This window comes from Gobio gobio, assembly GCF_949357685.1.
Source record: "Gobio gobio genome assembly, chromosome: 10".
Classification (NCBI taxonomy): Eukaryota; Metazoa; Chordata; class Actinopteri; order Cypriniformes; family Gobionidae; genus Gobio; species Gobio gobio.
In genome coordinates, this window is record NC_137116.1 from 51417372 (window position 1) to 51444936 (window position 27565).

General features: G+C 36.3%; 1 protein-coding gene across 1 annotated transcript in view; it reads right to left on the reverse strand.

The window, feature by feature from the left end:
* tbc1d22b (TBC1 domain family, member 22B) overlaps positions 1 to 20081 on the reverse strand; it is a 94114-nt gene extending 74033 nt beyond the window's left edge. The window contains exons 1-4 of the mRNA XM_079827305.1: positions 19822 to 20081; positions 2952 to 3008; positions 2301 to 2656; positions 1115 to 1282 (exon numbers count right to left, since the gene is read on the reverse strand). Coding sequence (XP_079683431.1) covers positions 1115 to 1282; positions 2301 to 2656; positions 2952 to 3008; positions 19822 to 19877 — 637 coding nt within the window. The 5' untranslated portion in view covers positions 19878 to 20081. The remainder of the gene's footprint in view (positions 1 to 1114; positions 1283 to 2300; positions 2657 to 2951; positions 3009 to 19821) is intronic.
* Between the last annotated feature and the right edge of the window lie 7484 nt (positions 20082 to 27565).

Here is a 27565-nt window from a genome sequence, read left to right on the forward strand (position 1 = left end):
AAAATCTATGGTTTTGTACTTCCAAATCTTACAATAAAGAGTAAAGATAATTGTTGTCATGACAAATAGATGAATCATAGTGAATTTTAGTCCATTCTCTGAGTGGAGCTTTGCGACTCCACTATTCTCAATTACTTATTTTGTCATTGTTATAAAGAACAACATTACATTACAGGTGGATGCCATTAGACCAAATATCATCTGAAGCCTAGACTACTTTGTGAGGATCGTTTTTGTGAACTCCCGCCAAGCCCTCTGGGTCATCGTGATCAACGAATGTAAAACTGCTTTTCACAACGTCTATGAAAACTTAAATACTTGCTGAGCAACATCTGGCGAGATCGCTCCTGGGTCGTTTTTGAGTTAGAACAAACATGAAACTGATATTCAAGCGCTCCTATAATACTAATGGTTTTGGACACCTGCCAAACCTCATATGATAGCAGAATGATGAAAGATCTCAGAAGCCATTATTATGAACCCAGAATACTGTGCAGGGAACCCCCTCAAACTATATCACAAGCACATTTTTCATAAGGCGCTGTGAAAGAAGTGCATAAGCATTATTTTCCCCTCCAATGACTGATGGTTCTCATTCCCCCGTGATTTCAGCCTGTCGCTCAGAAAGCTCAGAGCCTGCGGAGGCTGAAACTATAAAGCAAAGAAGAGTGAGTCTCTTTGATAGCATCATTATAGCATCAGAGGCACAAATGAGTAAAGGCACATGCAGAACTTGTTTTTGTTCTGCCAGCTCGCAGGTGCACTCGAAGAGATGATTGGTTGGAGAACATGGGGAGAACAGAAGGGCCTCTCAGCATGAACTCAGGAAAGAGTAGGATAACATCATGGACGGGTTTCATCCATTCTGCCATCCCACTCTGTCTCACCTGGCAAAGAGATTCAGCTAGAGGCTGAAAAACAGGCGAGAGAACGAGGTGCGAACACATATGACGGTTTTGTGGCTTTCCGTTTTGAGATGGTCCTAATGGAGGGACTTTAATATCTTACACAGGTAACCTAAAAGTTCCCCCCCCACCCCACCTCCACTGAAAACAGTCCATTTTTTTACTTTTAATGCTAGCAAAATTCACTAATTGTTTGTTTTAAACCTTACCCAGGTCTGTGTTGGGGCTGGCAAGTAGCTGCTTGAATTTATCCAATCGAGTCTTCTCTCTCACCGTCATGGGCGGAGCTCCTGAGGCATTTTGGTCTGAAATGCGGGCAACTAATGGAATGATGGGACGCACAGGAAGTGACTGCTGTTTCTGCAGGGTATTGCGAGCTAAACAGGACAGAAAGATACAAATATTTAGATGCACCGATGTATCGGCCAATAAAAGGCAACTGCAACTCACACTGTGTGTGAAGAAACTCCTAAATGTGACGTGACAGATCACTGTAGCGCCTCAGTTCAAGTGGCAGTTCAAATCACATGTCTTTTATTCCATTTTAATACAAGCTATAGCACAAAATGCATGAACATCAAAAAGTATGTTGAGAGATATAGTACAACTTACCGAAATGTAATCATTTAATTTCTTACCGTCATGTAAATCGCTCAATCGACGTTTCAATAAAACAGCTTGTGAACATTATGTCACTTAACATTGCATTTACCTCAGAAATGTTATCCAATGTTCACAGTTAATTAGTTAGCTATAATAAATAAACACTAGAGAGGAGCTCATTTACTGTTAATTATATATGCATGTTTCAATAAATTAGCCCATGAAGACCAGTGTTTAAGAAAACTACCTTATGTGCAACTGAGTTGTATACAAACATTTGCGTTTTTATTTGCGTGTAATTATTATACCTGAAAATAAATAGCAGTTAAATAGATAGATAGATAGATAGATAGATAGATAGATAGATAGATAGATAGATAGATAGATAGATAGATAGATAGATAGATAGATAGATAGATAGATAGATAGATAGATAGATAGATAGATAGATAGATAGATAGATAGATAGATAGATAGATAGATAGATAGATAGATAGATAGATAGATAGATAGATAGATAGATAGATAGATAGATAGATAGATAGATAGATAGATAGATAGATAGATAGATAGATAGATAGATAGATAGATAGATAGATAGATAGATAGATAGATAGATAGATAGATATAGAAAGAGAGATAGAAAGAGAGATAGATTTTAGATATAGATAGATATATATAGATATATACATATAGACGCACCGATATATATATATGTGTGTAATGATGATACTTTTCAGAATACTTGATGATTTTAAATACAAAAAAAAAAAAAAAAAGCTACCAGCATACCTGCATTAACATTAAGCTGGGCGTCACTACATGATTTTACCACCCTGCCATTGGTTGGACCACTTTCAACATCCAATCGGGGATGATCAGGGTTTGTGCTGATTGGTTCCTGCCTGTCTGGTAGGCGGGGCAGTGGCTCTGTGTCCTCTGGGGCTTTGAAGAGTTTGAGGCGGGGCGTCTGAGGCGTAGATCGTGATTGGACAGGGGAAGATGAGGACTGTTTAAGACTGAATATACCATCATCCTCTTCATCATCAATGTCCCATGCATCATTGGTGCTCCGGGCAAATTCATGGAAAGATGCAGGTTTTTTGGACTTGGTGTTCACATTGCTGGCCTTCAGAGTCTCTTTTAATCTGCATATCAAAAAAAAAAACATTAAAACAAAAAGAGCTTTTAAAGCAGCTATATTGCACACAATCTATAATATATAGATTGGTTAGAGTAAGAAAAGAAAATGCATGACAAATAAACAACAAAAATCAAAAGTTGCAAAAGGTCAAAGCAAATTTTGCACTCAATAAACATGTTCAAACGGATTCGGACCACAACTGAAATGCAAAAAAACATGAATGATGAGAGTAAAGGAACAAATAACTGAAAAGAAAAGGTTGATTTGCACGCAGACGGTCGACAGCTAGCAGCACTTACGGACGGTGTCTCCGTGGGTCCAGAGGAGGGTGCTGTGCTCCATATACTGGCTGTAAACTAAGAGAAAGAAAAGCTGACATGTGCTATAAAGAGTCAGAAAAAAGGGCTGGGTGATCCTGAAAACTTTCAGCCTTATGACCATAAATGATATACATCTCAATATTTGATGCGTTTACAATCTAATGTTGTTTCAAACCCGTATGATTTTCTTTCTTCAATGGAATGAAGAAAAGCAAACTTCTGAGGAATATCCTGGCTATTATATGTAATGAAAGAGAATGAGGACTGGAAATGTCAAGCTACAAAATTATACAAGGATAATAAAAGTTTGAATCACATATGCTATTAAAACAAGATAAGAAAGTGTAGTAAAACTAGGTTAATGGCATATCAATGTTCAGAATGGAATACTAGCTTACTGCATACCACACAATATAAACTGAATGCATATTATAATTTTTAATAGTATGTGAAAAGGAATGCATTATGCAATGATTTCAAATAGTAGCATGCTATATTGCTTTCACATGACCTCATTACATACACTACCATTCAAAAGTTAATTTGAAAGAAAGAAATGAATACTTTTATTCACAAGGACGCATGAAATTGATCGAAAGAGACAAAGAGTTTTTTTTTCTTTTTTTAAAAATGCTCTTCTTTTAAACTTTCTATCTTCCTCAAAAAATATATAACTGTTCCCACAAAAATATTAAGCAGCACAACCATTTTCAACATTGATAATAAGAAATGTTTCTTGAGCACCAGGGGCCGTATTCACAAAACATTTTATCTTAGCACTAAGAGTTCTCCTAAATAGCAGTAAAAGTTCTTAGCTAAGAGTTTTCTCTTAAAACCCATTCACAAAGCTGCTGAGACCAACTTTTACTAAGGAATAGAGATAAGTCTTAAGCTAAGAGTAAGGGCGGGGTTGACCTCGTTGCTATGGACGATGTCATCACACTTACTAACTATGCCCACAGTGATTGGCTGATAGGGGAAGAGTCTCAGTCAGTGATAGAAATATTGTAGAACTGAATTGATGTTGCCATATTCGAATAAAGATTTAAAAAAATAAAAATGTTGCCATATTAAAATAAAGATTAAAAAAAGAATGTTGCCATATTAAAATATAGATTTTTAAAAGTATGCTAAGTGTCACTTATTAAACAAGTATATTTTCAGCTAATTGTCAGCCTCTCTCTCGCAGAATTGCAGAATTCAAGCGACAAATGACAAATGAGTTCGGGGGGAGTACTATCTAATCAGGGGAGTAGGCATACTCTGTTTGGGCTCGGAGACCTCGATCCTCTTGGACAACATGGCAAATATGCTTATTTTACTCTTTTACTCTATCCGGTCATTTGTAAGTGTGAACTCGTGGAACAACTGCCACTACTTTTTATTTTTTGGGCATTTTTTCCTTTTTTATTATGATAGGACAGTGAGTAAACAGGAAGCGAAGTGGAAGAGAGAAGGGGGATAAAGGTCCGCAACAGTCATCAGGATTGTTTGTGATTTGGTCTTAGTGACTTAGGAGTCCTCTTGACTACTCCTAGCATTTCACTGATTTAGGAGCTAGTTTTAGCACTAAAATGCTTTGAGAAATACTCTTAGAGCAAAAATTTAGGAGTCCTAAAATTAGGACGGACACACCCATTATTTTTAAGAGTTTCTCCTAAATCGGCAAGTTAGGAGCTACTTTTAGCCTTAAGATTTTTTTGTGAAAACAGCCCCAGATCATCATATTATAATGATTTCAGAATGATCATGTGACTGAAGACTGGAGTAATGCTGCTGAAAAATCAGCTTTACCATTGTAAGAACGCTAAAATCTCGATCCACTGAACAGTAAGGAGTTGCGGTTGAAGGTCGCTTGCGCGTTCGTGTTTCAGCTGGGCAAAATGGAATTTAATTAAAAATATTCTTTATCTGACTCCATTTATCATAATGTCGAATTTAGGATAGAATGCCAATTGGTTGTTTGGTAATTTATATTTAATAGTTAGTCACACATTTAATCATTCCGTTTTAACCTGTTGTTGCAATTATATCGTTCCGTACTGGAGATAGTTAATAATTACAGAGTAATTCATTAACAGTCAGGTAAATATATAATGCCAATTACATAATCAATTCAAAGATAATTCATACATAACATCAAATATTCCGAAATAGCCTAAAGAGTGAAAGATTTCCTGACTTTTTTGAATATTACGCAACACAGAGCGTTTTCGGTGTTACTGGCCAATCTTGTTAATAGTATTGCGCCCCGAACCTACTACTACATTGCTTTAAATAACTCAGACCAGACCGAAACCTTTTTCAAATGGAAATACATGATAAAGGGAATTTAAATGGAATTGAGATCCCATTTGTCTGGATTGGAAGAAGAGACCAAATGGCTCCAAAAGCCACACCCACCATCATGAGTAAAATATCTCTAAGCTCTAAAAACTCTTATTAACTTCTTGTATATTTTTGTGGGGATGAGAATTTTGTACCATTCGCACTGAGACATTTCAAACGATATCAAACACATATAATACTGTAGAGTGAGAATTTGACATTAAATCCAATAGATTTTGGGGGAATTCTAAGTGATCTCTCAACATGAAGAGGAGTAAGATGGGGGATATTTGGGGAAAGGTAAATACATGCAAATGAAGGCCATTCTCAGTTGATTCACTCAGTGGGACGTCGGCTGCGAAAAAAGTGTCCTCTCAGTGAGTAATTGTTCTCCACCAGACAATTTGGCGTTATGTAAGTTTTCTCAGCCTTTCACCATCACAGGAATAAATTACATTTTAAAATATATTTCATAATACATAGAAAACAGTTATTTTGACTTGCAATAATATTTATCAATATTACTGCTTTTACTGTATTTTTTTAGTCAAATAAATGCAGCATTGCTGATCTTTCAAAAACTTTTGAATGGTTAATTTACTTTTTTTTTTTAAATCCAATCTTAAGCAGCATCTTATCTTCTGGCAATAAGGAAACGGATCACAAATCCCAAGAGTTACAATGAAATGAAAGGTCAAGTTAAGTACACTGCATTGTGAGATACAGTAGTGTGCACAGACTGTGCTATGTTGCATTCTGGGCATTTTGGAAAATAATACCATGGGTATTCAAAGACTCAAAGGCTATGGATATACAAAGACTGCAACTGCAACACGCAATATGGCGGAATACGTGCCTGAAATATATACTTTTCAGGCATTCACAAACTCTATATTCCAAATATGAATATTTAATACATCCCCCAGCCCTAGTCAGGAACACACAGAGAAAACTCAAATCTGGAGAGGTAGTTTAAAACAATTTCTGAGCAGTAGGATAGACCTGCTAGTCCTTGGCGACAGCAAAAAATACATCTCATATTAAAAGTCAAGCACACTGCTGGGCCCTGCACATTACAACAACATATAAATACAAATCTCTACAATATTAGAGGCTATAGTGAGTTACTGAGCAATATCCTGCACAATGGTAAGATAAGTCCAAACACTGCAGTGCTAAGCAGAATTTTTACGGCCAACACAGGGCCATAGGTGTGGTCATATTGTTGAAAGGAAAATTAACAGTGTGGTTGTTACAAGGCCCTTTTCTGTTGAAATCAACACAATACTAAATGCAGTATGTGCAAATGGGACCGCATAATTGGCAAAAACACAATGCAGCTGAAATATGGCTCATCAATTTTTATGAGTACAAAATAAAAGGTAAATTACTTCCAGATATGTAAGCAAGCCGCATGCATTTGCATGCAATGTTAGGCTGTGAGCAAGGAGTGTGTTTAAATAAACGAGCTGCTTGCCGGAGGGCAGCGTTATCTTAGACTCGCGGTGTTCCTTCTGCTACACACATAGATGACTTTTCCACATTATAATCTACATACAAAAGCTAACAGTGGGAGAACTGCCAATGCAATTATTAATTCTCCCCTTAATGGGAATTTCATTAAAGTGAATTAAACAAGTCCATAATTCAGCTATCAACAGACATGAAGACACACTCTGTGTCTAAAGACCTTTTTGTGTGCCTTAATTAGGGTTGTCAAATATACCGGTACCTGTCGGTAGGTAGGGATGTGCGATATATATTGTCTACGATAATATCGTAATTGTTGTTTTAACGAGGTGCGATCAGACATTATAGAGTATGTCCCTCACTTTACAAAAACGCACCTAGAGGGTGCACGCATACACTACGTGATTTAGTCTATTAACATTTATTTAAAAATATAAGGGGGCAAAATACCTCTGTGTATGTCTTATATATATCACACAAAGAGTGCTGTTTTTTCTCCAAATATCAACATGATTATAAATGTGACATTGATTTTATACAACAGTTCAATAAACAAGAAGTTAATGAATTATTTTGCCAATGAAAATAGTTCCAAAAAAAGCCACAGGTCACAATGTTGCGTCTCTGAGCAACACATGCCAGTGTTTCATTACTGAATGATTAAATCGTTCGAATGAATGATTCAATGGCTCACTAATTAAGAGATAGAGTTAAAGGTGCAGTGTGTAGTATTTATGAGGATCTGTTGATAGAAATGCAATATAATATGCATAACTATGTTTTCAGTGGTGTATAAAGACCTTACTTAAAGGGTTAGTTCACCCAAAAATGAAAATTATGTTATTAATTACTTACCCTCATGTCGTTCGACACCCGTAAGACCTCCGTTCATCTTCAGAACACAAATGAAGATATTTTAGTTGAAATCTGATGGCTCTGAAAGGCCTCCATTGGCACAATGCACTTTACACTCTCAAGACCCTTAAAAGGCACTAAAGACGTCATTACAAAGTCCATCTCACTACAGTGGTTCTACAATAACTTTATAAATCGGCGAGAATAGTTTTTGTGCGCAAAAAACCCTAAATAACGACTTGCATAGTGATGACGATTTCAAAACAAGGCCTCATGAAGCTTCGAAGCGTTATGAATCAGTGAGTCGAATCATGATTCGGATCGCATGTCAAACCGCCAAACTGCTGAAATTTGGCGATTCAAACCGCTGAATCGACTCACTGATTCATAACACTTCAAAGCTTCATGAGGCCTTGTTTTGAAATCGTCATCACTATGCAAGTCGTTATTTAGGGTTTTTTTGCGCACAAAAACTATTCTCGCCGATTTATAAAGTTATTGTAGAACCACTGTAAATGGTAAATGGTAAATGGACTGCATTTATATAGCGCTTTTAACAGACCTACGGCCATCCAAAGCGCTTTTACATTTTGCCTCACATTCACCCATTCACACACCGACGGCGGTGTCAGCCATGCAAGGCGCCATCCAGCTCGTCGGGAGCAGCTGGGGTTTGGTGTCTTGCTCATGGACACCTCGGCACTTGGTCAGGTGGAACCGGGGATCGAACCACCAACCTTCCGGTTTGTAGACAACCTACATGAACCACTGAGCCACTGCCGCCCCTGTAGTGTAGTGAGACTGTAGTGAGACTGTAGTGAGATGGACTTTGTAACGACGTCTTTAGTACCTTTTAAGGGTCTTGAGAGTGAACCGTGCCATTGTGCCAATGGAGGCCTTTCAGAGCCATCAGATTTCAACTAAAATATCTTCATTTCTGTTCCGAAGATGAACGGAGGTCTTACGGGTGTCGAACGACATGAGGGTAAGTAATTAATGACAGAATTTTCATTTTTGGGTGAACTAACCCTTTAATGAACCGTTATGTTTTATTACCTTAGAATGAGCCATTTCTATCTACCGTGGGTCCCCTTACAGTGAAATTGCCATTTTTTGCAGTCATTAATTACTCACCCTCATGTCGTTCGACACCCGTAAGACCTTTGTTCATCTTTGGAACACAAATGAAGATATTTTTGTTGAAATCCGATGGCTCAGAAAGGCCTCCATTGGCAGCAACGAAATTTACACTCACTCACAAGACCCATAAAAGGCACTAAAGACGTCGTTACAAAGTCCATCTCACTACAGTGGTTCTACAATAATTTTATCAAGTGACGAGAATAGTTTTTGTGCGCAAAAAAAAAAAAATCTTTCTGTTTTCCGCCTAGGCCTGAACTCGTGAACTCACGAAGCACCACGAAGCATGCGCGAGAATATCATGTAGAGCCGGCGGTTCGGGCATCCAGGAAATACACACTTTAGCCCCATTTTGAGCACTACGCCAAGAGCTAAAGCACAATCTATGTAGAATTCAACTGCTTAGATACGGAGCGTCTTCCTCTGCTTGTAAACAAAGCTCCTCGCTTCCGGGTCATGTGTCAGAACGCCGGCTCTACGTCATTCACGCGCATGTGTCGTGTGCTTCGTGAGTTCACGTCAAAGGCCTAGGCGGAAGGCAGAAACTTGTTGAATAAAGTCGATTTTTTTTTTTTGCACACAAAAACTATTCTCGTCGCTTCATAAAGTTATTGTAGAACCACTGTAGTGAGATGGACTTTGTAACGACGTCTTTATTACCTTTTATGGGTCTTGTGAGTGTAAATTTCTTTGCTGCCATTGGAGGCCTTTCTGAGCCATCAGATTTCAACAAAAATATCTTCATTTGTGATCCGAAGATGAACGGAGAACTTACGGGCAGGGATGGAAATTAGCACCTGCCACCAGCCAAATGCGGGTGATTTGGGTTGTTGCGGGTAAACTCGCTTCACCTACCGGCCACTGTGGCGGGTAAATAAAAATAGCATAGCCGACTGTTTCACCTGGACGGAGGACACTTTTAGAGGAGGCACACCTTCAAAAAAAATGTGGCGTTACAAATCAAATTCACAATAAGTAGTAGAGAAGTTAATTTGCGCGCGGTTGCGTTTTAGCGGGTTTGTTGCCATAGCGGCGGAGTCTCGAGAACATGCGCTGTAAACTTGCGTGGTTTTTTAAAAACATATCGATCGAGCTCGCGTCGCGTCCGTCGTTTGAACGCAAAAAGATCTCCAGATATAGGGCTGAATAGAAAAAAAGATATCAATGGGTCTGTCCAGTAACTCGTGATGAACCTCAGGCGAACTGCACACTTTGCAGAGAAGCATTTCAGTGGCTCAGATTGACAGACTTAAAGCAGCAGCGCTGACAGACCGCTCTATGTGACGCACACATCCGTGCTTCGAAAGGTATAGGCCTATTGTTTTTTTAAATGGATAATATATTTATATAATATTCCATACATTATCAGAGCTTGGCAGACAGAATTATTATGTATATTTTAGACAGGTTAATTAATAGATTATAGCCTAATTAAAGTTTGACATTTATTAAAAGAATATTTAGATAAAAATGGGACAAATAATTACATAATAATATAGTCATAATTTAAGTAAATTAATACAAAAATAAAATAAAAATTAATTTCAGAATTGTCAAAAAAGTGATTACTGGTTCAGAATGACTGCTTAAAGGCAAACATGTGTTATGTTGAACACACAGGAAGATTCATTCCTACAATGGAAGTCAATGGTGCCCCCAAAGCAGCCTGGGTACAAACTTTCTGAAAAATATCTTCTTTTGTGTTCAGCAGAACATAGAAACTCATACAGGTTTGAAACATCATGAGGGAGAGTAAATGGTGACAGAATGTTTTAGTTTTGGGTGAACGATCCCTTTAAAGTGCACCAAATAGGCTACTAAAGAGTTGTTTTGGAATAAATTAAATAATCAAATGTAAAATAATAGACAATTTTATATTGTCGTGAATGGGTGTCCCTTATTTTGCCACACTGAAGGTGGCAACCCGCTTCAGAAGATGCCAAAACTAATAGTTTCATTGTTGGGACTAAAAACCTAAAACTGGAAGCCATAAAAGACCACGAATCATCCAAATGCCACATCCATTTATCTGCCCTACTCATTTAATGAAATGTATATCAGTTTGTGTGTGTATAAGAGAGAAAGAGAAAATGTCAGTATTTCATTGAGACTTGAGATTAAATAAACTGCTTCAGTATTGTAGAGCTTGTACTTGTAGTATTAATTACTAATCGGTTAAAAACAAGAAAGTGGCTGGTAAAAACATTGAGTGGCTGGTAGATTTTGAAATCCACCAGCCACAGTGGCCGGTGGAAAAAAAAGTTAATTTCCATCCCTGCTTACGGGTGTCGAACGACATGAAGGTAAGTAATTAATGACAGAATTTTCATTTTTGGGTGAACTAACCCTTTAATGAGTGAGCCATTGAGTTTCAACCACCAACTCATTCAAATGGCTGATTCATTCACGAACAAACCATTTAAAGGTGCAGTGTGTGAATTGGGTGAACTAACCCTTTAACAGTGACTTGCTACGACCTACTGGCGGTTTTAATTTCACTGTTTTAAATCATTTAAAAATATTTAGGGGATATAGTGGTGGGACAAAAATATAAAATGGGAGGAAAAATAATAAGTCAATGCATTTGTGTTCTCTTACAAATGTTTAACGTTTCCCTGAGAACTTTCCCCTGAGTAGCTTTGCATTTGCTCGCAAAACCTTTGCGTTCCATCACAAATCCTTTTGCGTTCTTTGAGAGTGAAGGCAACATTTCTTGGGGGAACGCTAACATTTTGCAAGTGAACGGCAATTTTCTCGGGGGAACGCAAAAAATTTGCGAGAGAACGCAAAAGCATGGCCAAATAATTGTCCTCCCATCTAATTTTTTTTTCTTCATCATGTCCCTTTAGAGGCTCCGTAAATATCAATATTCAACGCTAAAACACCAAAACGTTATTTATGCATTTGTAACTGCAGGTTAAACCCATTCATGTCCCCTCTGAGCTGCATTAAACCGTCTGTGTAAATGCATCTATATGTCACTTTAGATGCAGAGTCTATGTTCCTTCTGCCTTGCAAAGATTAATTTTGTTGATACTGATTTCATTTGATTGGTGACAGCCCTATTGTGTCTTAATATTCTAACTGAATGTATTGATTAAATGTAAGAATTTGGCACAAAAGATGACACATACATTTAATTAGGTTAAAAAATGCCTTTATAAAAAGGTAAAAATGTCCATAAAAGGTACAAAAAATATTTATATTTATTGGAAAAGATCATTTAATGTCACTGTTGCGAACTGATCACACAGAATATGAAGAATATGAAATACTTTAGGAGTCAGCTGTAGGGATCGACCGATACAGATTTTTTTTAGTGCCGATACCGATTTTTTTTCATCAGCCTTAGCCGATGACCGATACGGGCTGACGATTTTCTTGAGCCGATATTTGGAGCCGATAATGCTTTTGCTTCCTCAATTTACATCATAAAAATGACACAATGATCATGATGATAACAATTTAAAATTTACAATTTAAAAAAGGAACATTTATTGAACTAAAAAAAAATATATTTAACAAATAGTAAAAACAGGTGATGTAGAACAAGAAAAAAAAAGAGTTCAGAGGTGAAAATAAATTCTGAAAATAAATATTCAAGCATAAATAAAATTATTACACTATTGCACACAGTATCAAAAAGCAAGCATCATAATAAAGTGTACGCTGACTGTACTATACTTAATTTTAAAACTATTTAAAACCTAGTGATTTAATGGTTACACTCTAAAAAATGCTGGGTTAAAAATAACCCAAATTGGGTTGAATATGGACTAACCCAGCAATTGGGTTGTTTTGACCCAGCGGTTGGGTTAAATGTTTGCTTAAAACAACCCAATTGCTGGGTTAAAACAACCCAATCGCTGGGTTAGTCCATTTTCAACCCAACTTGGGTTATTTTTAACCCAGCATTTTTTAGAGTGTAGGTGCACTTAACTTAATGTCTTGTAGAGCAACACCAGCGGTAATTCAGGAAAAAAATCTCCCAATGCTCCACGTGAAACTTCATTCTTTCGACCTTTTACCATTGTGTCAATTCTCAATTGATTTTGATTAATATGCGTGAGGGAGGGAGAGCAAGACAGTTTGAAGATGGTGAGAGCTGCCCTGTGGACGCCTGTCTGTAAATAACGCAGGGAAAAAAATATCGGCCAACGCAGCAGCCTTGTATCGGCCGATGCCGATACACGTAAAAATCGTAAATATCGGGCCGATATATCGGTCTATCACTAGTCAGCTGTTCACGGCAGTCCTCAACCTGCCAAGGTACCAACACAATAAACACACTCAGCAAAATATTGTCTAATTAGTGTTATTGATAAAATCCAGATATATTTTTTCTCGCTATCGCACACCCCTACCAGTCGGTACTAAAAAAAACAGTTGACGTACTACTGCACCGGTAGTACCAAGTACTGGGTAAATTTGGTTCCCGCTGATAAACGCTGCGTTCAAACGCTCTCATTCATATCAATGCTCTCTGTGGGCCCGTTTCAATGAGGTGGTTCAACCAACTCGGAGTTTAAACTTGAACTCTGAGTTGACTTACCCGGAGATGGGAAACTCTTGAGTTTTGGGTTTCAGAACAGCTGAATTGAGGTAGTTCAATCAACTCTGAGTAGACTGACTCGGAGTTAAGCACATGCACCCCAACTATCAGTACGTTTACATGGACAACAATACTCCGATATTAACCTGATTAAGACAATACTCTGATTAAGAATCTACCATGTAAACAGCGATTTCTAATGACCTTAATCCGGTTAAAGTCATACTCGAATTAAACGCAAATCGAATTAAGACATGTGGAGTATGCCTATTTTAGTCGCATTATCGGAGAGCATTACAGACATGTACACACCTTAATCTAACTATTAACGTCGTGTAGGAGTTTTCGCCGCATTTTGTGACAGGACACACACACACCAGGCAAGTGCAGAGGTGCGGGGGGCTCGAGCCCCTGCCCTTTTTAAAAATTAATCAAAAGTGCCCCTCTCAACAATCATCAATAATATTGTGGCCATAAAACAGAATTTGAATTATAATTAATATGGGTCATTCAGTGAACGCATGTGGCTTTCATCATTAATCAAAGATATTATTAGAAATGTTGACTGTCAAGAAGGAGGCAAGAGGGGCAGTGTCTCTTCAAAAAAACTGAGACAATATATAATATTACAAAAATAAAACAACGTAAATTAAAATAAATAAATAAATTAAAACAAAAATTTAAATTACATTAAAAAGTATAAAAATCATTCACTTTTATAAAGTAACACTGTCCAACAGCGACACCCGCAGGTAAAGTTACAGCGGGTTGCCTGAGTCAATTGAATATTAACAGACCCGCCAAAGTCGCGCTATGATTGGATGTCAGACAGCGTAGCATGGCATGTTGACGTAATGACGTGCCATTAATCGAGCTATGTTCTATAACATGTAAAACGGGAACATGGAATATTCAAAAAGCAACTCATGTAAACACCTTAATCAGAATATTGTCTTATTCAGAATAAGGTCAATAATTAGATTACTGCTGTCCATGTAAACGTAGTCTAGGAAAAGCCACGATCAATGGAGCTCCAAATTTATGATTCACCATGGCAACAGCACCCAACAAAAAGACGTTTGCATACTTCCGGGTCAATATGTCCGTTTAATTCTTAATTAGTTTAATTAAGTTTAATTTTCATGGTATCCAAAAGGCAAAAAAAGAATGTGGCAGCAGCTAAAAATGAAAAATAAAAAACATAATTCAATCAGGTAAAGCTTTAAGCAAAAGGTTAATGGGTGTAGGTTTAATGACTTTACAAACATTTGACATAATAAATATATATCATTCAGTGTCCAGTGTGCAGCAGCTTTTCCCACATAGAACCTTTTCACAGACTTTGACCGTTTTAACGGTCATCAATATCGTAAACCCTGCAGTGTTTAAAAAAAATGTTTGTACATTTATAACACTAATACTTTGTATTATATTACTTTTGCATCAAATTACAAAAACAAGTTACCGCTGCTGTGAGGGTGTTTCTATGGGAGTGATGGTAAAAAATAATATCTCTTTTCACTTCCGTTATCAATCTCACTCTATTTTTTCCCTCTTTTTGAAAGTTGTGAATCACTATTGTGGCGTTTTTCTTTTGCTATTTGAGCAAATGGGGGCACAAAAATATATTTAATGTATTCTCTCATTCACCGCTATAAAAGGTAACCCAACTATGACGACTTCCGCTCTGAGAAACCCGGAAATGTGAAAAGGGTCTATGCTCTCTGATTTACATTTATTAATTAGGGTAATGACATTAACATTTGACTTCTACTCAGGCCAGCCAAACACCAGCACCACTGACAGATGGAGATGGAGGAAGAATATTAAAATCCAACAGGAAAAAGAATAAAGTATTTGTAGGAAATGAAGATGACCATAAAAATTGTAAATAAATGTATTTAACAGCTGTGGTGGTGGTGGTTATGGTATTTATCTCGTACTACCATCTGGCAGCATCCTTCCATCCTACACAATAATCCGTTTTCAGAAAGTGTGATGATGGGAATATGAGTGTCATCAATGAGTCCAATCACTGGAAATCCTAAAGGAAATTCTAATTATTAGGTTACTTCTAGAGGTTTGTGAAGTGAACGCCAGGATCCTGTATGCCATTTTTGTCACTTTGACAGTGATGAAATATGAGCAATGAATGAATGTACCTGCACTGCAAAGAATGCTTTTCTTACTTTGTATTTTTGTCAAGTGGCAGATAATTTAACTTGTTTTAAGTAAACTTTGTTTACTTTAGATTTAATTTATAATTTTTGGATATTTGTACTTGAAATACGACAAAATACTACAAAAAAAAAGCATTTGTGCAGTTTCAAAGAATTAATTAAGTATTTTAATACTGCTGGCGCTTTAAAAAGGGGGAGGAGAATGAAATAAACTCTGGGTTTACCAAAGAAAACCTGCTCCAGACCAGGTTAGGTTCACAGAGTAAGTTACCCTGGTAACTGACTCTGAGTATAAGTTACCTCCCTTTTAGAAACGGGTTTGACTAACCCTGCTTTCTAGGGTGACATAACTCGCATTCTGAAACAGAAAACCCAGAGTTTCCCTCATTTCAGGGTTAACATCCTCACAGTTTTCACTTAACCTCCTTTCTGAAACAGGCCCCTGAGCATCAAAGGTTTCTATTTACAGTGCGTTTTTACAAACGTTGAGAATTGTAGCCAATCACAATCATATCTGTTGAGTGCGTGAACACAATGGCCAATCAGAGGTGCTAGCAGTCAGTAAGTAAGAATCCATTTAACACCGCTGAAAACGCACACGGTTTCGTGTTTTGTTCCAACGCGAGCCGCATGCTTATGAATCCTTTCATTATAATCAACAAAGTGCAAACATGATGTAAATAAGAGATTCAATGTACAATTAAGAAAGCTTTTTTATTATAACGGGAGTTATCACGAGAGAGCAGAATTCAGTGAGCTTGCTCTTTAAAGATTGAGAGACTTTGTGATTATAAATGAATGCTCTTCTTCTTGTTCACTCACAATCTGAATTCAACTCTAGTTTTTCATGCTGCTAAGTACACTACAAAGTTTCTAGGTTGACAACCATATTTAAATGCGTGACTGATTTGGAAAATGTGATGACTGACAGTGTTAAAATAGGAATTTTTTGAAGTAATTAAAAGGTACACAATTTTTTTTATATATATACATCAGCCACAGCCAACATTCACTGCTAAAACTGCACGATGAAGAGGATCTGCCGCAAAAAAAGGATTTCGTACCAAAAAGAAAGTCGAAATCATCTATTTGGGACTATTTTGGCTACAAAAAGGAGGATGTTGACCAAAAAGAGGTACTTTGCAAGAAGTGTCATAAAGTTGTGGCCACAAAACAAGGAAACACCACCAATTTGTCTGATCACTTAAAACGGCACCACAAAGCTCTTTACGACGAATACAAAGTCAAATCTGGATGTCAACCAAAACAAACAAATATTTGTGATGCCTTTGCTAGTGTGACACCTTACCAGAAAGGCTCTCAACGACAGAAAGTAATAACAGACGCAATAACGTTTCATATCGCTAAAGATATGTGCCATGATTATGATGATGACCAACAATGTTTTACTTTGGCACTTTTGCTAAGAAAAGTTGACTTAAAAACAAAAGATTGTGAACCAAAATGCTTATTAGTTGTTTTATAAAAAATATATTTATTTTAAGTTATATTGTTGTAAACCAATCAGGGGGGTTGGTGTAAAGCTGCTGTTTAAATGTGTTCTGCTTTTGTGTTTACAGAAATGTTCTAATTTTGGAATAAAATATAAAGTGACCTTTTTGTCCTTCTAATGAAGCTTGCTTATTAGTGAAATTATTAATATCATGGAATAGTAATTATTGACTTTAGCCTGGATTGATGGCTCTCAATAACGCAATATATATCGTTGGGAAAAATATTGCAATGTAATTTTTTTCCAATATCGTGCAGCCCTAATATATATATATATATATATATATATATATATATATATATATATATATATATATATATATATATATATATATATATATATATATATATATATATATATATATATATATATATATATATACATATATATTGTTCAAAAAAATTATTTACAAAATGTATACGAGTGAATAAATAATTAATCCATCTTCCAAACCGTGCTTAAAATAAGTGTTTATATTCAGACTATTTTAGACCAAGCGGGATCCAACGGCTGCAGAGTACCCGCGTGACATCATGAACATACGTCATATACATAAACCGAGAGAAGTAGCTCCGGCTACAATGTTCTTCCCCGAGATGCATGCAGTATTGTTTATTAACTGCTAGAGTGCCAAACGTTACATAGTGCACCTTTAATTCAACAGTTTTTGTTCTGGTACTGAAATTGGTACAGAGAACCACAAAATTGTACTGGTATTGGTACAGACTGTAGGTACCGTAACACCCCTAGCCTCTATACAACTGTGGCTTGTGGTATTTGACTTAGAAGACACCAAGGTTGTCTGGAGGCATCTAATATCAGTTTTGCATGCTCTGCCCCTTCTGTTGAATGAGATAAATGGTGGGAAAATGGCCACACCTCTCGTCCACTCATGTTACAGCAGGACCACACCCACTGTGCGTCCTCCAACTGCTGCGGATTCACCTGAACAAGAAACTCAAACAGTCTGGAAACACAGCCACGCCCAAACAATAACAGCCGGTTCGGCACTGCCAGTTCATCTTTCCCATCACAGAGGGGAATTCCATCTGTTTAACATCCTCTTCATTGTGCTCCTCTGCTCATAATACAGCAATTGAAACTTTCTGAAATCATGAGGCCATGAAAGTGAGCCTTGAAGGTCATGAAGTTTTTTTTTTTTAAGGAATTGGTACTATTATTCAGCAAGGACACATTAAATTGATCATAAAGATCATATCAAGATAATATAATATAATATATATATATATATATATATATATATATATATATATATATATATATATATATATATATAATATCAAATCATATCAAGATAATAGATCATAAATGGCAGTAAAGAGAATTACAATGTTACAAAATATTTATATTTCAAATAAAAAGTTATTTTGAACTTTCGATTAAATCAAAGAATCCTGAAAAAAAATGTATACTTATATTTTATATATATAACAGTTTTATATTAAGCAGCACAATTGTTTTCAACATTGATGATAATAGGAAATGTTTCTTGAGCAGCAAATCACCATATTAGAATGATTTCTGAAGGATCATGTGACACTGAAGACTGGAGTAATGGCAGTTGTATTTTTAAAAACAGTTTTAAAGTATTTTAAAATAGAAAAATTATTATTTTAAATGAATAATATTCAACAATATAACTGTTCATGATTGTATTTTTGATCAAATAAATGCAGCCTTGGTAAGAATCTTTTCCAAAAATAAATGTCACCTTTCTAAAACAAAAATAACACAAATTGCTAAAATATCAGTTACATTATCTGGATGCATTATTTATTTTAAAGCTATTTTGAAGATCTCATGTCACATGCCCCTGAAAATTTTTTTTTACCCTAAAATATATATTTGTTTCATTTAAAGTCCCATAAAGGCAGAAACTAAATGCCCCAGAAAATTAATTCCATATGCAAATATTACGAAACATATACAAATATTTCAACAACAGCTGTACACCACAGTAGCAGCAATACCAGCAGCGCATCTTCTGTATGAGAGTTCCTCTTTAGCAAGATTACACAACGGCCCAATAGAAAATCTGATCTACAGTAAACTGTCCAGTCATCACAAGCTCACATTCACACAGAGTCAGATGAACTGATTCTTTCTGTGACCATGAAAATCCAAACAACCTGCAAAGAAGCACACTCAGCAAACTCTGTCCAGACTAAACAAACGGCCAGGCAAAGACAAAAAGGTCCAACCTACACGCCAGCTTTAAGAGCATTTAATTAAGTAGTGTTTAGAAAGCAACCAAAACTCTGCACTGGCAGGAAGTTTACGTTACCCTTACATAAATTGCCATTGCATAGTACATAGATAGCATTGTATAGTTAGTAATATTATTATCATAATTTATTTGGACTTAATAAAGTGCAAGAAGCTTTTAGGCTTTTGATGACAATGGCAGCTAAAACCAAGTTAGCATAGTTTCATAGTAGCAACAATAAGGTATTCTGGTGGAAACTATGTTAACCACAGTGAACTTTTGTAAGGGTTGATGTTGACCAATATTAACTTCGCTACGAGAAGTGGTTTCATAATATGTCCAAGCAATCTAAACAAATGTTTTAGATCTTTTCAACATCTTTGATGACCAAAAACGCAACATATGTGTAGGATGCTAAGCATGCTGTCAAAATAGACAGCTCACTAGGGGTTGACACACATCCATAGTGTCCAGTAAACAAAGCAGCTAATCAGGGCCGATACGTTAATATAAAATAACTTCTGCGAATATAATAACACACTTAAAAGCTACTTTATACAAAATAAATAAATGATTAAATTCACCTCCCGGGAACCTTTTGGTTTCTCCTCCAGAAATGAATCCTGTTGTCGGTGGCCATGGCGAGAGGACGCCCAATTTCACTCAAAAACAGCCATGAAACCGAACACCATGCCGTTAACCGACATGTGCAGATATCCAACGGTGAAAACGATATGGTTAGTTGTATTGCCGCGTGCGGCGGACTTTATCTTTATTAGTTATTGCGAGTATTTTGCCAACACAGAATGTGCCTACAGCGGTTCTGGATGGACGTCGCCATCTTGGAGGTGCGTGAGGTCGCGCTGTGATTGGCTGAAACGAAGAACAGGTGCAGAGGAGCTGACCAATGGGGTTTGAGTTTTATTAGACGGAGACGCGTATTTTAGTTATATATTTTTTATCTTTATTCTCTGTAATAATATTTGCTCGTAATGGTGTTACAATAACTTAATGTAGAACATAAAGAGGACAATAGTGCAATACAGAAAAAAGAAGGGTTGTGTCTGCATTACAAAAGTTCCACAAACTCCTGCTCCTAAAGTTTCAGAACTTTGCATCGCCACTCCTTTGATGTTTGTTTGTAATTCCTATTATTCTAAATGATTATTCTCATTATATTTATATACTATTATTATTATTATTTTTAATGGGCATAAATTAAAAGCAGTGCAACAAAATCGTCTGTGATGTATAAATATTTCACAATTCACATAATATGTCTTTATTAATGTTTTCATATGAAATAAATGTGATTAATTATATGTGTGATTAATAATATTTTACCCATTATGCATTACAAAGTATGGATGAAAATGTGATTTCGCAGTTCCCCAATCTGTACACTAGATGTCAGTAGTCATCCATAAACCAGGGCGCTCTACTCCTGTGAGAGTGAAATAAGTTCCTCTAATAAAGCCTGTAATTGCTGTATTCGTCTCTTACTAATTATTATTATTAGCAGAACTATTAGACTTTTTTCATCCTCATATTTTGTGAACATTAACTTTCTTTATTGTTCTATTGTAAAAGCCAACACGTAAACATCCTAACTTTACATTAACTCATAATAATTTCCCCTTTAAATTATTTTACTCTATTGAAAAACTGATATTAGTAAAGCTTTACCACTCTGTTAAACCACAAAAGTGGTATACATTTACCTATTAGAAACGGGATTGTTAATACAGTAACAGGCTACTTTTTATTATTGTGGTATTATTGTGGTTTTATTTTTGTGGTAACACGTTGCCATAAGGTCATATTATTTAATGCATTAACTAACATTAACAATGAGCAACCAATTTATTACAGTATTTATTAATCGTTATTAAAGTATGAGTACATAAAAATACAGTTAGTTCATGATCCATTAAATAATATTAGCAGATTAAACTTGATTTTGATAGCGTATTAAAATTAATATTAATATCAACAAACACTAATAAATGCTTCACAAGTATGTTTCAATGTTAGTTGATATTGTATTCAATTAATGTTAATAAATGGAACTTTATTGTAAAGTGTTACCAAATCTGTTCTCTTAATAATAATAAAAAAATTATGAAATAGCGGTTTGATAATTGTGTGCATTAAAACATGTATGTTATGATGATACAGTATATTAAAAATAGATTAAACTTGCAATACAATGATCTTCTATCATTAGAATGATAAATAATAAAAAAGGTTAAAAATAACAACAGCTGCAGATGCGTGAACGAACACACAAAGCAATTATGCAAACATCCTTAGTGGAAAGTTGGAAATGATACTTCCTGTGAACTATAGATGGAAAATAAAACGCTGCTCGTGATTCCTAGAACCCGTAGACTCAAATAGCTCACATTTTGCTATTGTATTCTACAAGGGCCCTTTAAAGAGAAGAACTTCCTCAACATCCATACAGTAATATTAGTCTCATCACACTGAGTTCATCTGGGTTCATTCACAATGTCTTAAAGTGCTGATAAGTGTTATGTTTGTGTCCATGATGGATGTGGAAATGAGGGTTAAATGCTGTGAATGAGTTCACTCCGCTCCTGTGTTTGTGTTTCAGACCCTCCCTGGTGAAAAGTTGCCCCCTCATTAAAATGCTTCCTTTGAGTTCATTCAGACACACACACACACACACACACACTCTACACATGAAACAAACAGATGAAAGGTCACGCTGCCCGCGTCCTTCAGGAAGCCATGGCATCTCTGGAATGCTGCTTTATTTTCCTCCTAATTCCCCTGTGTTTGTGTTTTTTAGTCAAGTGAGCTCAAATGCATGTGTGTGTGTTGTTGGTTCCTCGGTGCCACACACTCCCAGAGTCGGGTTATCGAGTGCATGCAGTCGGTTCTGTCTCATCGGTCAGCAGACTGAGACAGGAAGACTTGAAAGACAATATCCTGCTTCAGCAGCATGTATGTCACTCTTCTCCGAAGGGAAATGATAAGGAAAAACTCCACATAAGCTCTTCAAAGCCCACCCAGAGGAGAATGCTATTGCTCAGATGTTGCTCTTTCACAACTCAGGAGATTTAAATGAGATATAAAGAAAGGAAAAAAAGACAATTGTTGATATAGTGAGATTATTGAGCTATAAAACACAGCACACTGTTCTACGGCTAAATATGCAAATGTATACATGAGTTTGGATTTCATATGCAATATTCTGTCCTATGACAGATAAATTTGACTCAACTCTGCTCAGATTCAGAGAAAAGCTTAGTGAAAACTGAGGTCAAATCAAAAACTATCCATTTTTCATATGTAACCGGTCCAACTCGACCCACTCTGAGAGGGATTTGAACCGTGGGAGGTGGGCGCACTAACAAGGTAAAAGTCCGCAGCCTCTAGTGCACCTCTTGAGGACAGAGGAGTGAGGTTTACAGGCACAGCTCCTACTGGCCTACGTTACACTCACCCCCCCTAAATCTCACTCCCACCCGGGTCACGGCAACAAATGTAACCGGTTCTACTCGACCCGCTCCGAGCGGGACTCGAACCGGGGTCTCTGGTGTGGGAGGTGGCGCTCTAACAAGGACGCTAAAGACTGCAGCCTCTAGCATCAGTCGATACTGTGCCTCTTGAGATCAGGGGAGTGAGGTTTACACGCACAGGTCTTTCAAGTGTAACAGAGGTCAGCTAGTAGTTGCAATGCGAGTAAACCTCACTCCTCTGATCTCAAGAGACGCTCTAGCTCACACTAGCTCACACTCACGCTAGAGATTGCAGCCTTTAGCCTCCTTTTTAGAGCGTCCGACCCGGGTTTGGCCTATATTTGTTCCACTCCCCCCTACACCTCTATCCCACCAGGGTCACGGCACCACGTGTAATTATAGAGGCTCGTGATGTTACTTATGGGCATTTACAATCCACATAATAAACACAAACTAATCCAACTATAACATGTCTGGAATCACTAAAAACCTTCACTGTGCTCATTTCATCAACTCAATGAAATGATCTGTACTAAAGCAGATTCTTTCTCCTCAATGAGTACCATGTTGCTCCACCCCAAGGCCTGGCACATTGATATCGCCTTCCATAAGGAGTGTGAACACAATAGCTCCCTGCCAAGGACATGTAGTCTCCGTCTGTGCCACCCACAGACTAAAGAGAGACAGTTAGTCACTGACTCCATCCGGCTCAAAGTGTGTGTGTGTGTGTGTGTGTCTGTCTCAGCTTAAGACTGAACGGCGCTCACTGGCAGCAAGTTATACAAGTGGCCTGGTTGAGACTGGCACCGCCGGGGGAAGCAAGCGGTAGGTCAGAGTGGAAGTGCAGGAAGTGGGTCATGGAAGAGAGGAAGTAGGTCACAACGGCAGAGCACTGACTGGAAGAGTAGAGGAACTAAGGAAAAACCGAAGCATCCTCCACCTCCTCTTCTGAGTTCTATATTTAAAGCAATCATATGTGTGAATGGATTTCACTAGAGCAGAAAACTGGGCTCACTGCATCCCATCGGAAGCAAAACCACAATTTAAATCTCTTTCAGTTGTTTCTACTAAGCAGCAATGCGATTAAATGCAGAGCAAATGTTTCAGTAGGTACTACATTTTAATTTACTTTGTGACTAAAAGAGTATGTTCTATATTGCAGTGGCGGCTGGTGATAATTCTTCTTTTTTTTTTTCGGGTCAGTATCTTCACTTTTATCTTTTTACACATTCATTTCCCACATATAATTGAATGAGGAAAGGAAAAACAAAACAAAAAAACAGCAACAACAGACTAGCATGTTGACTATTTGAACATAAATTTTGCTCTCCTTTCTTTCTGGCCAGCAGATTTCTCAATGGCTCTCTGATTAAAGTCAGTCATCTCAATAGTGTCATGATGTTTGCATTGTTCAGTCAGATATTTGAGGTCTCTTACCCCCGTTGTTGTCCACAAAACTTCAGTACAGACACTTTGAAATAAAAGACAGGGAAAGCAATAAAGGACATTGCTAACAACACATCCAGCCAGCCACCTACGTTTCTCATAACAAGCTTGTGGAGCTCCGAGTGCAGCTTCATCCTCTGTCATGGTCTGCTGCTGCTGGATCTGTAAATCGTGTTGGTCCGGTTCGGGATCTTCCAACGAACGCCTTGTGAAAGAATTTGGTTTAACTGCTGCCATCTCTACGAAAGTGATCAAGGTTTTGGTGGAGTCGGAGTGACTGTGTCACCCGTGCACTTTCACTTTAGTGGCCAAGAGCGGAAAGTTGAATGACAGGTGACGAGAACCAATCAGATTGGATAAAATAACACGCATCCAATTCTGATTCGCAAGGGACGCAGCGACCTGCATTAGAGACCAGCTTCAGGTCACATGCTGCCCGTATATTTTTGGACTCAGATAGACATCCATTTGTCCGGCGTCCCTCGTGCATGAAACCGCATGAAACATATTGAAGAACATATTAGTTAACCGATCAAAGCCAGTTTTTATTAAACGCTGAGGCTCTTACTAACAGCCGGCACGTCATATGAGTAAACTATTTTATTTTTATTTCATTTTTATATCATTTTTGTATACATGTATATTTCTGGAATTTTGATGGGGGCAGCGCCCCAGCGCCCTCTATTGACCAGCCACCACTGCTATATAGTATGAATATGGATAGTATGAATGAAATTTGGTTGTTACGGTCACGTGAACAATCAGCGTCAGTTGTGTCCAAGCGGCAACCTCCCGGAGTTTCTCTTGAAGCCAATACGGAAGTGACTTAAACTTAAACTGGCCGCTAGGGACAGACTCCAGAAGGAGCAGAATCTCATTGAGCCCCATGTTAAAATGCCCAACTTTACAGGAGAAAAAAACATGTTTACAGCCTGGAACAAATTGTGGTTTTGGTCTATATAGCAAATTTTGCCCTTCATGACAACTGTGAGGGGGGTGAATTTTGTTATAACTCATTCGTTTACATTATGTAAAGCCTTAAAGTTCTGCATACAAAAATCTTCATTTATGGGTCACACTCAGGACCTTCGGGTCAAAAAGATTTGAGTAAAATCAATGAAATATATTTTTGTTCAATAATATTTTTTATTTTCTTTTTTGCTGTTTTGAGACAATTTTAGGATTTATAATTAATATTTATGCAATAATTATGACCCATTTTTTCCAATTGAATATAATACAAAAATTATATATATATATATATATATATATATATATATATATATATATATATATATATATATATATATATATATATATATATATATATATATATTTTTTTTTTTTTTTTTTTTTTTTTTTTTTTTTTTTTTTTTTTTTTTTTTTTTTTTTATTAAAGCTGTATTTGATTTTAGAGTCAAGCCTAGGCCTCATGAAAGCAATTTTTTAAATGAGATCGGTGCCATCTGGTGGACATATTGAGCATTTTTATCACGCAATAGAACATTTTTACCACTATAGTGGATCTTGCGTTTTATAAAAAAAAATTTAAAAATCGTAGCTTCATCGGAATGGTCCGAAACTTGGTGACTTTATTGTTACTTGGTATATGAACACCCCAAAAAATTGGGGACAGGATTTGAAAAGTCAAAGAAAAGTCACACTCAGGACCTTGGGGTCCAAAATGACCCCCATAGGAAATAAATGGGAAATTAGTTTTTTTTGTGCATACAATCTACAAATCAGACAGGATGCAGAAAAAAAGGACTCAACAGTGAAGGGGTGAATCTCTAAAACATCAAGAGTGCAAAACAGACTCACACACACACACACACACACACACTTATACACACAAAAACACACGCACACACAAAACACACTCAATCATCTTTCAGCCAGGTAGCTGTGTATTCCAACAAAATACATTTATTCCAAGCAACATATAAATCACAAATATTTCATTATATGTTAATAGACTCAATAGTTTTAGAGAAAGTTTTAAAAGTATTTAAACATTTTATTTTGTCAACAATTGTGTGATTTTATGCAAGGACTTTTCAAATAATTGTTTTGCATTCTATATACACTTACATTACCAAAAGTTATTTCACAGTATTAATGTTTTACTGTATTTTTAAATAAATAAATGCAGCCTTGGTGAACATAAGGGACTTATTAACCAAAATCTTAAAAACTTAGCGAATGGTAGTGTAAATTATATACATTTTTATTAGGGCTGATTAATCGCGATTAATCGCATCCAAAATAAAAGTTTGTGTTTACATAATATATGTGTGTGTACTCTGTTAATTATTATTTATATTTAAATACACACACATTCATGTATATATTTAAGAAATATTTGCATGTATATACTGTATATACATTTATATAATCTATAATATATATAAATATAAATGTTTTATATATAAAAATATTTTTTTTTCTTATATACATGCTTGTGTGTGTATTTAAATATAAATAATATTTAACAGAGTACACACACACATATTATGTAAACACAAACTTTTATTTTGGATGCGATTAATCGCGATTAATCTTTTGACAGCCCTAATTTTTATATCTAAACAATTTAATATTTGATTAAGAATAATGCATTTATTTTATAAAATGAGTTTTTAAATGTACCATTTATTTCTGTATCATATCCAGTAGACAAACTAATTTAATAAATTTGTAAATATTATTAGTATTATTAGTATTAAAATATACAATTGTTTAAATATAAAATGTATATATTTATCTTTCATTTAAATATATAATTTTATAATGTAATAACTTTACATTTAATAAGAATGTAAATTATATTACATAATTTTATGAATTTAAATATAAAATTAAATATAAAATTCCATAGACATGATGTTTATACTGTACAAACTGTATATTATATCCCCTAAACTTACCCATCACAGAACATTTTTACATTTTCAAAAAGCATCACTTAATATGATTTATAAGCAGTTTTCTTCATGGGGACAAAAATGGGTTTCTGATATTGCCATGTTTGTGTGGACATTTTGTCACCATAAAATAACGTTTACCAGGACACATTACACACACATACATACATCTATATGTGTGTGTGGTGTGTGTATCAATGCATTGCCCTCTGGGTATTCCGGTGTACATCCCATTGTGTTTCTACAGAGGTAGGTCAGAAGAGTACAGTTACCTCACACATTACACTCAACTGTTCGAAATGATTCTCGGAAGAAAGATTTCTGTTGTGGCTTATGGTGTAATACTCATCAGATGTAAGTTTGGATGAGAACATTTGTGCAAGTGTATAAATCCTTCATGCACCATGTGGAAACACACCCACCCATCACAGAGAAAGAACATGCTGATCTGATGGCTTAATAGTGCGCAT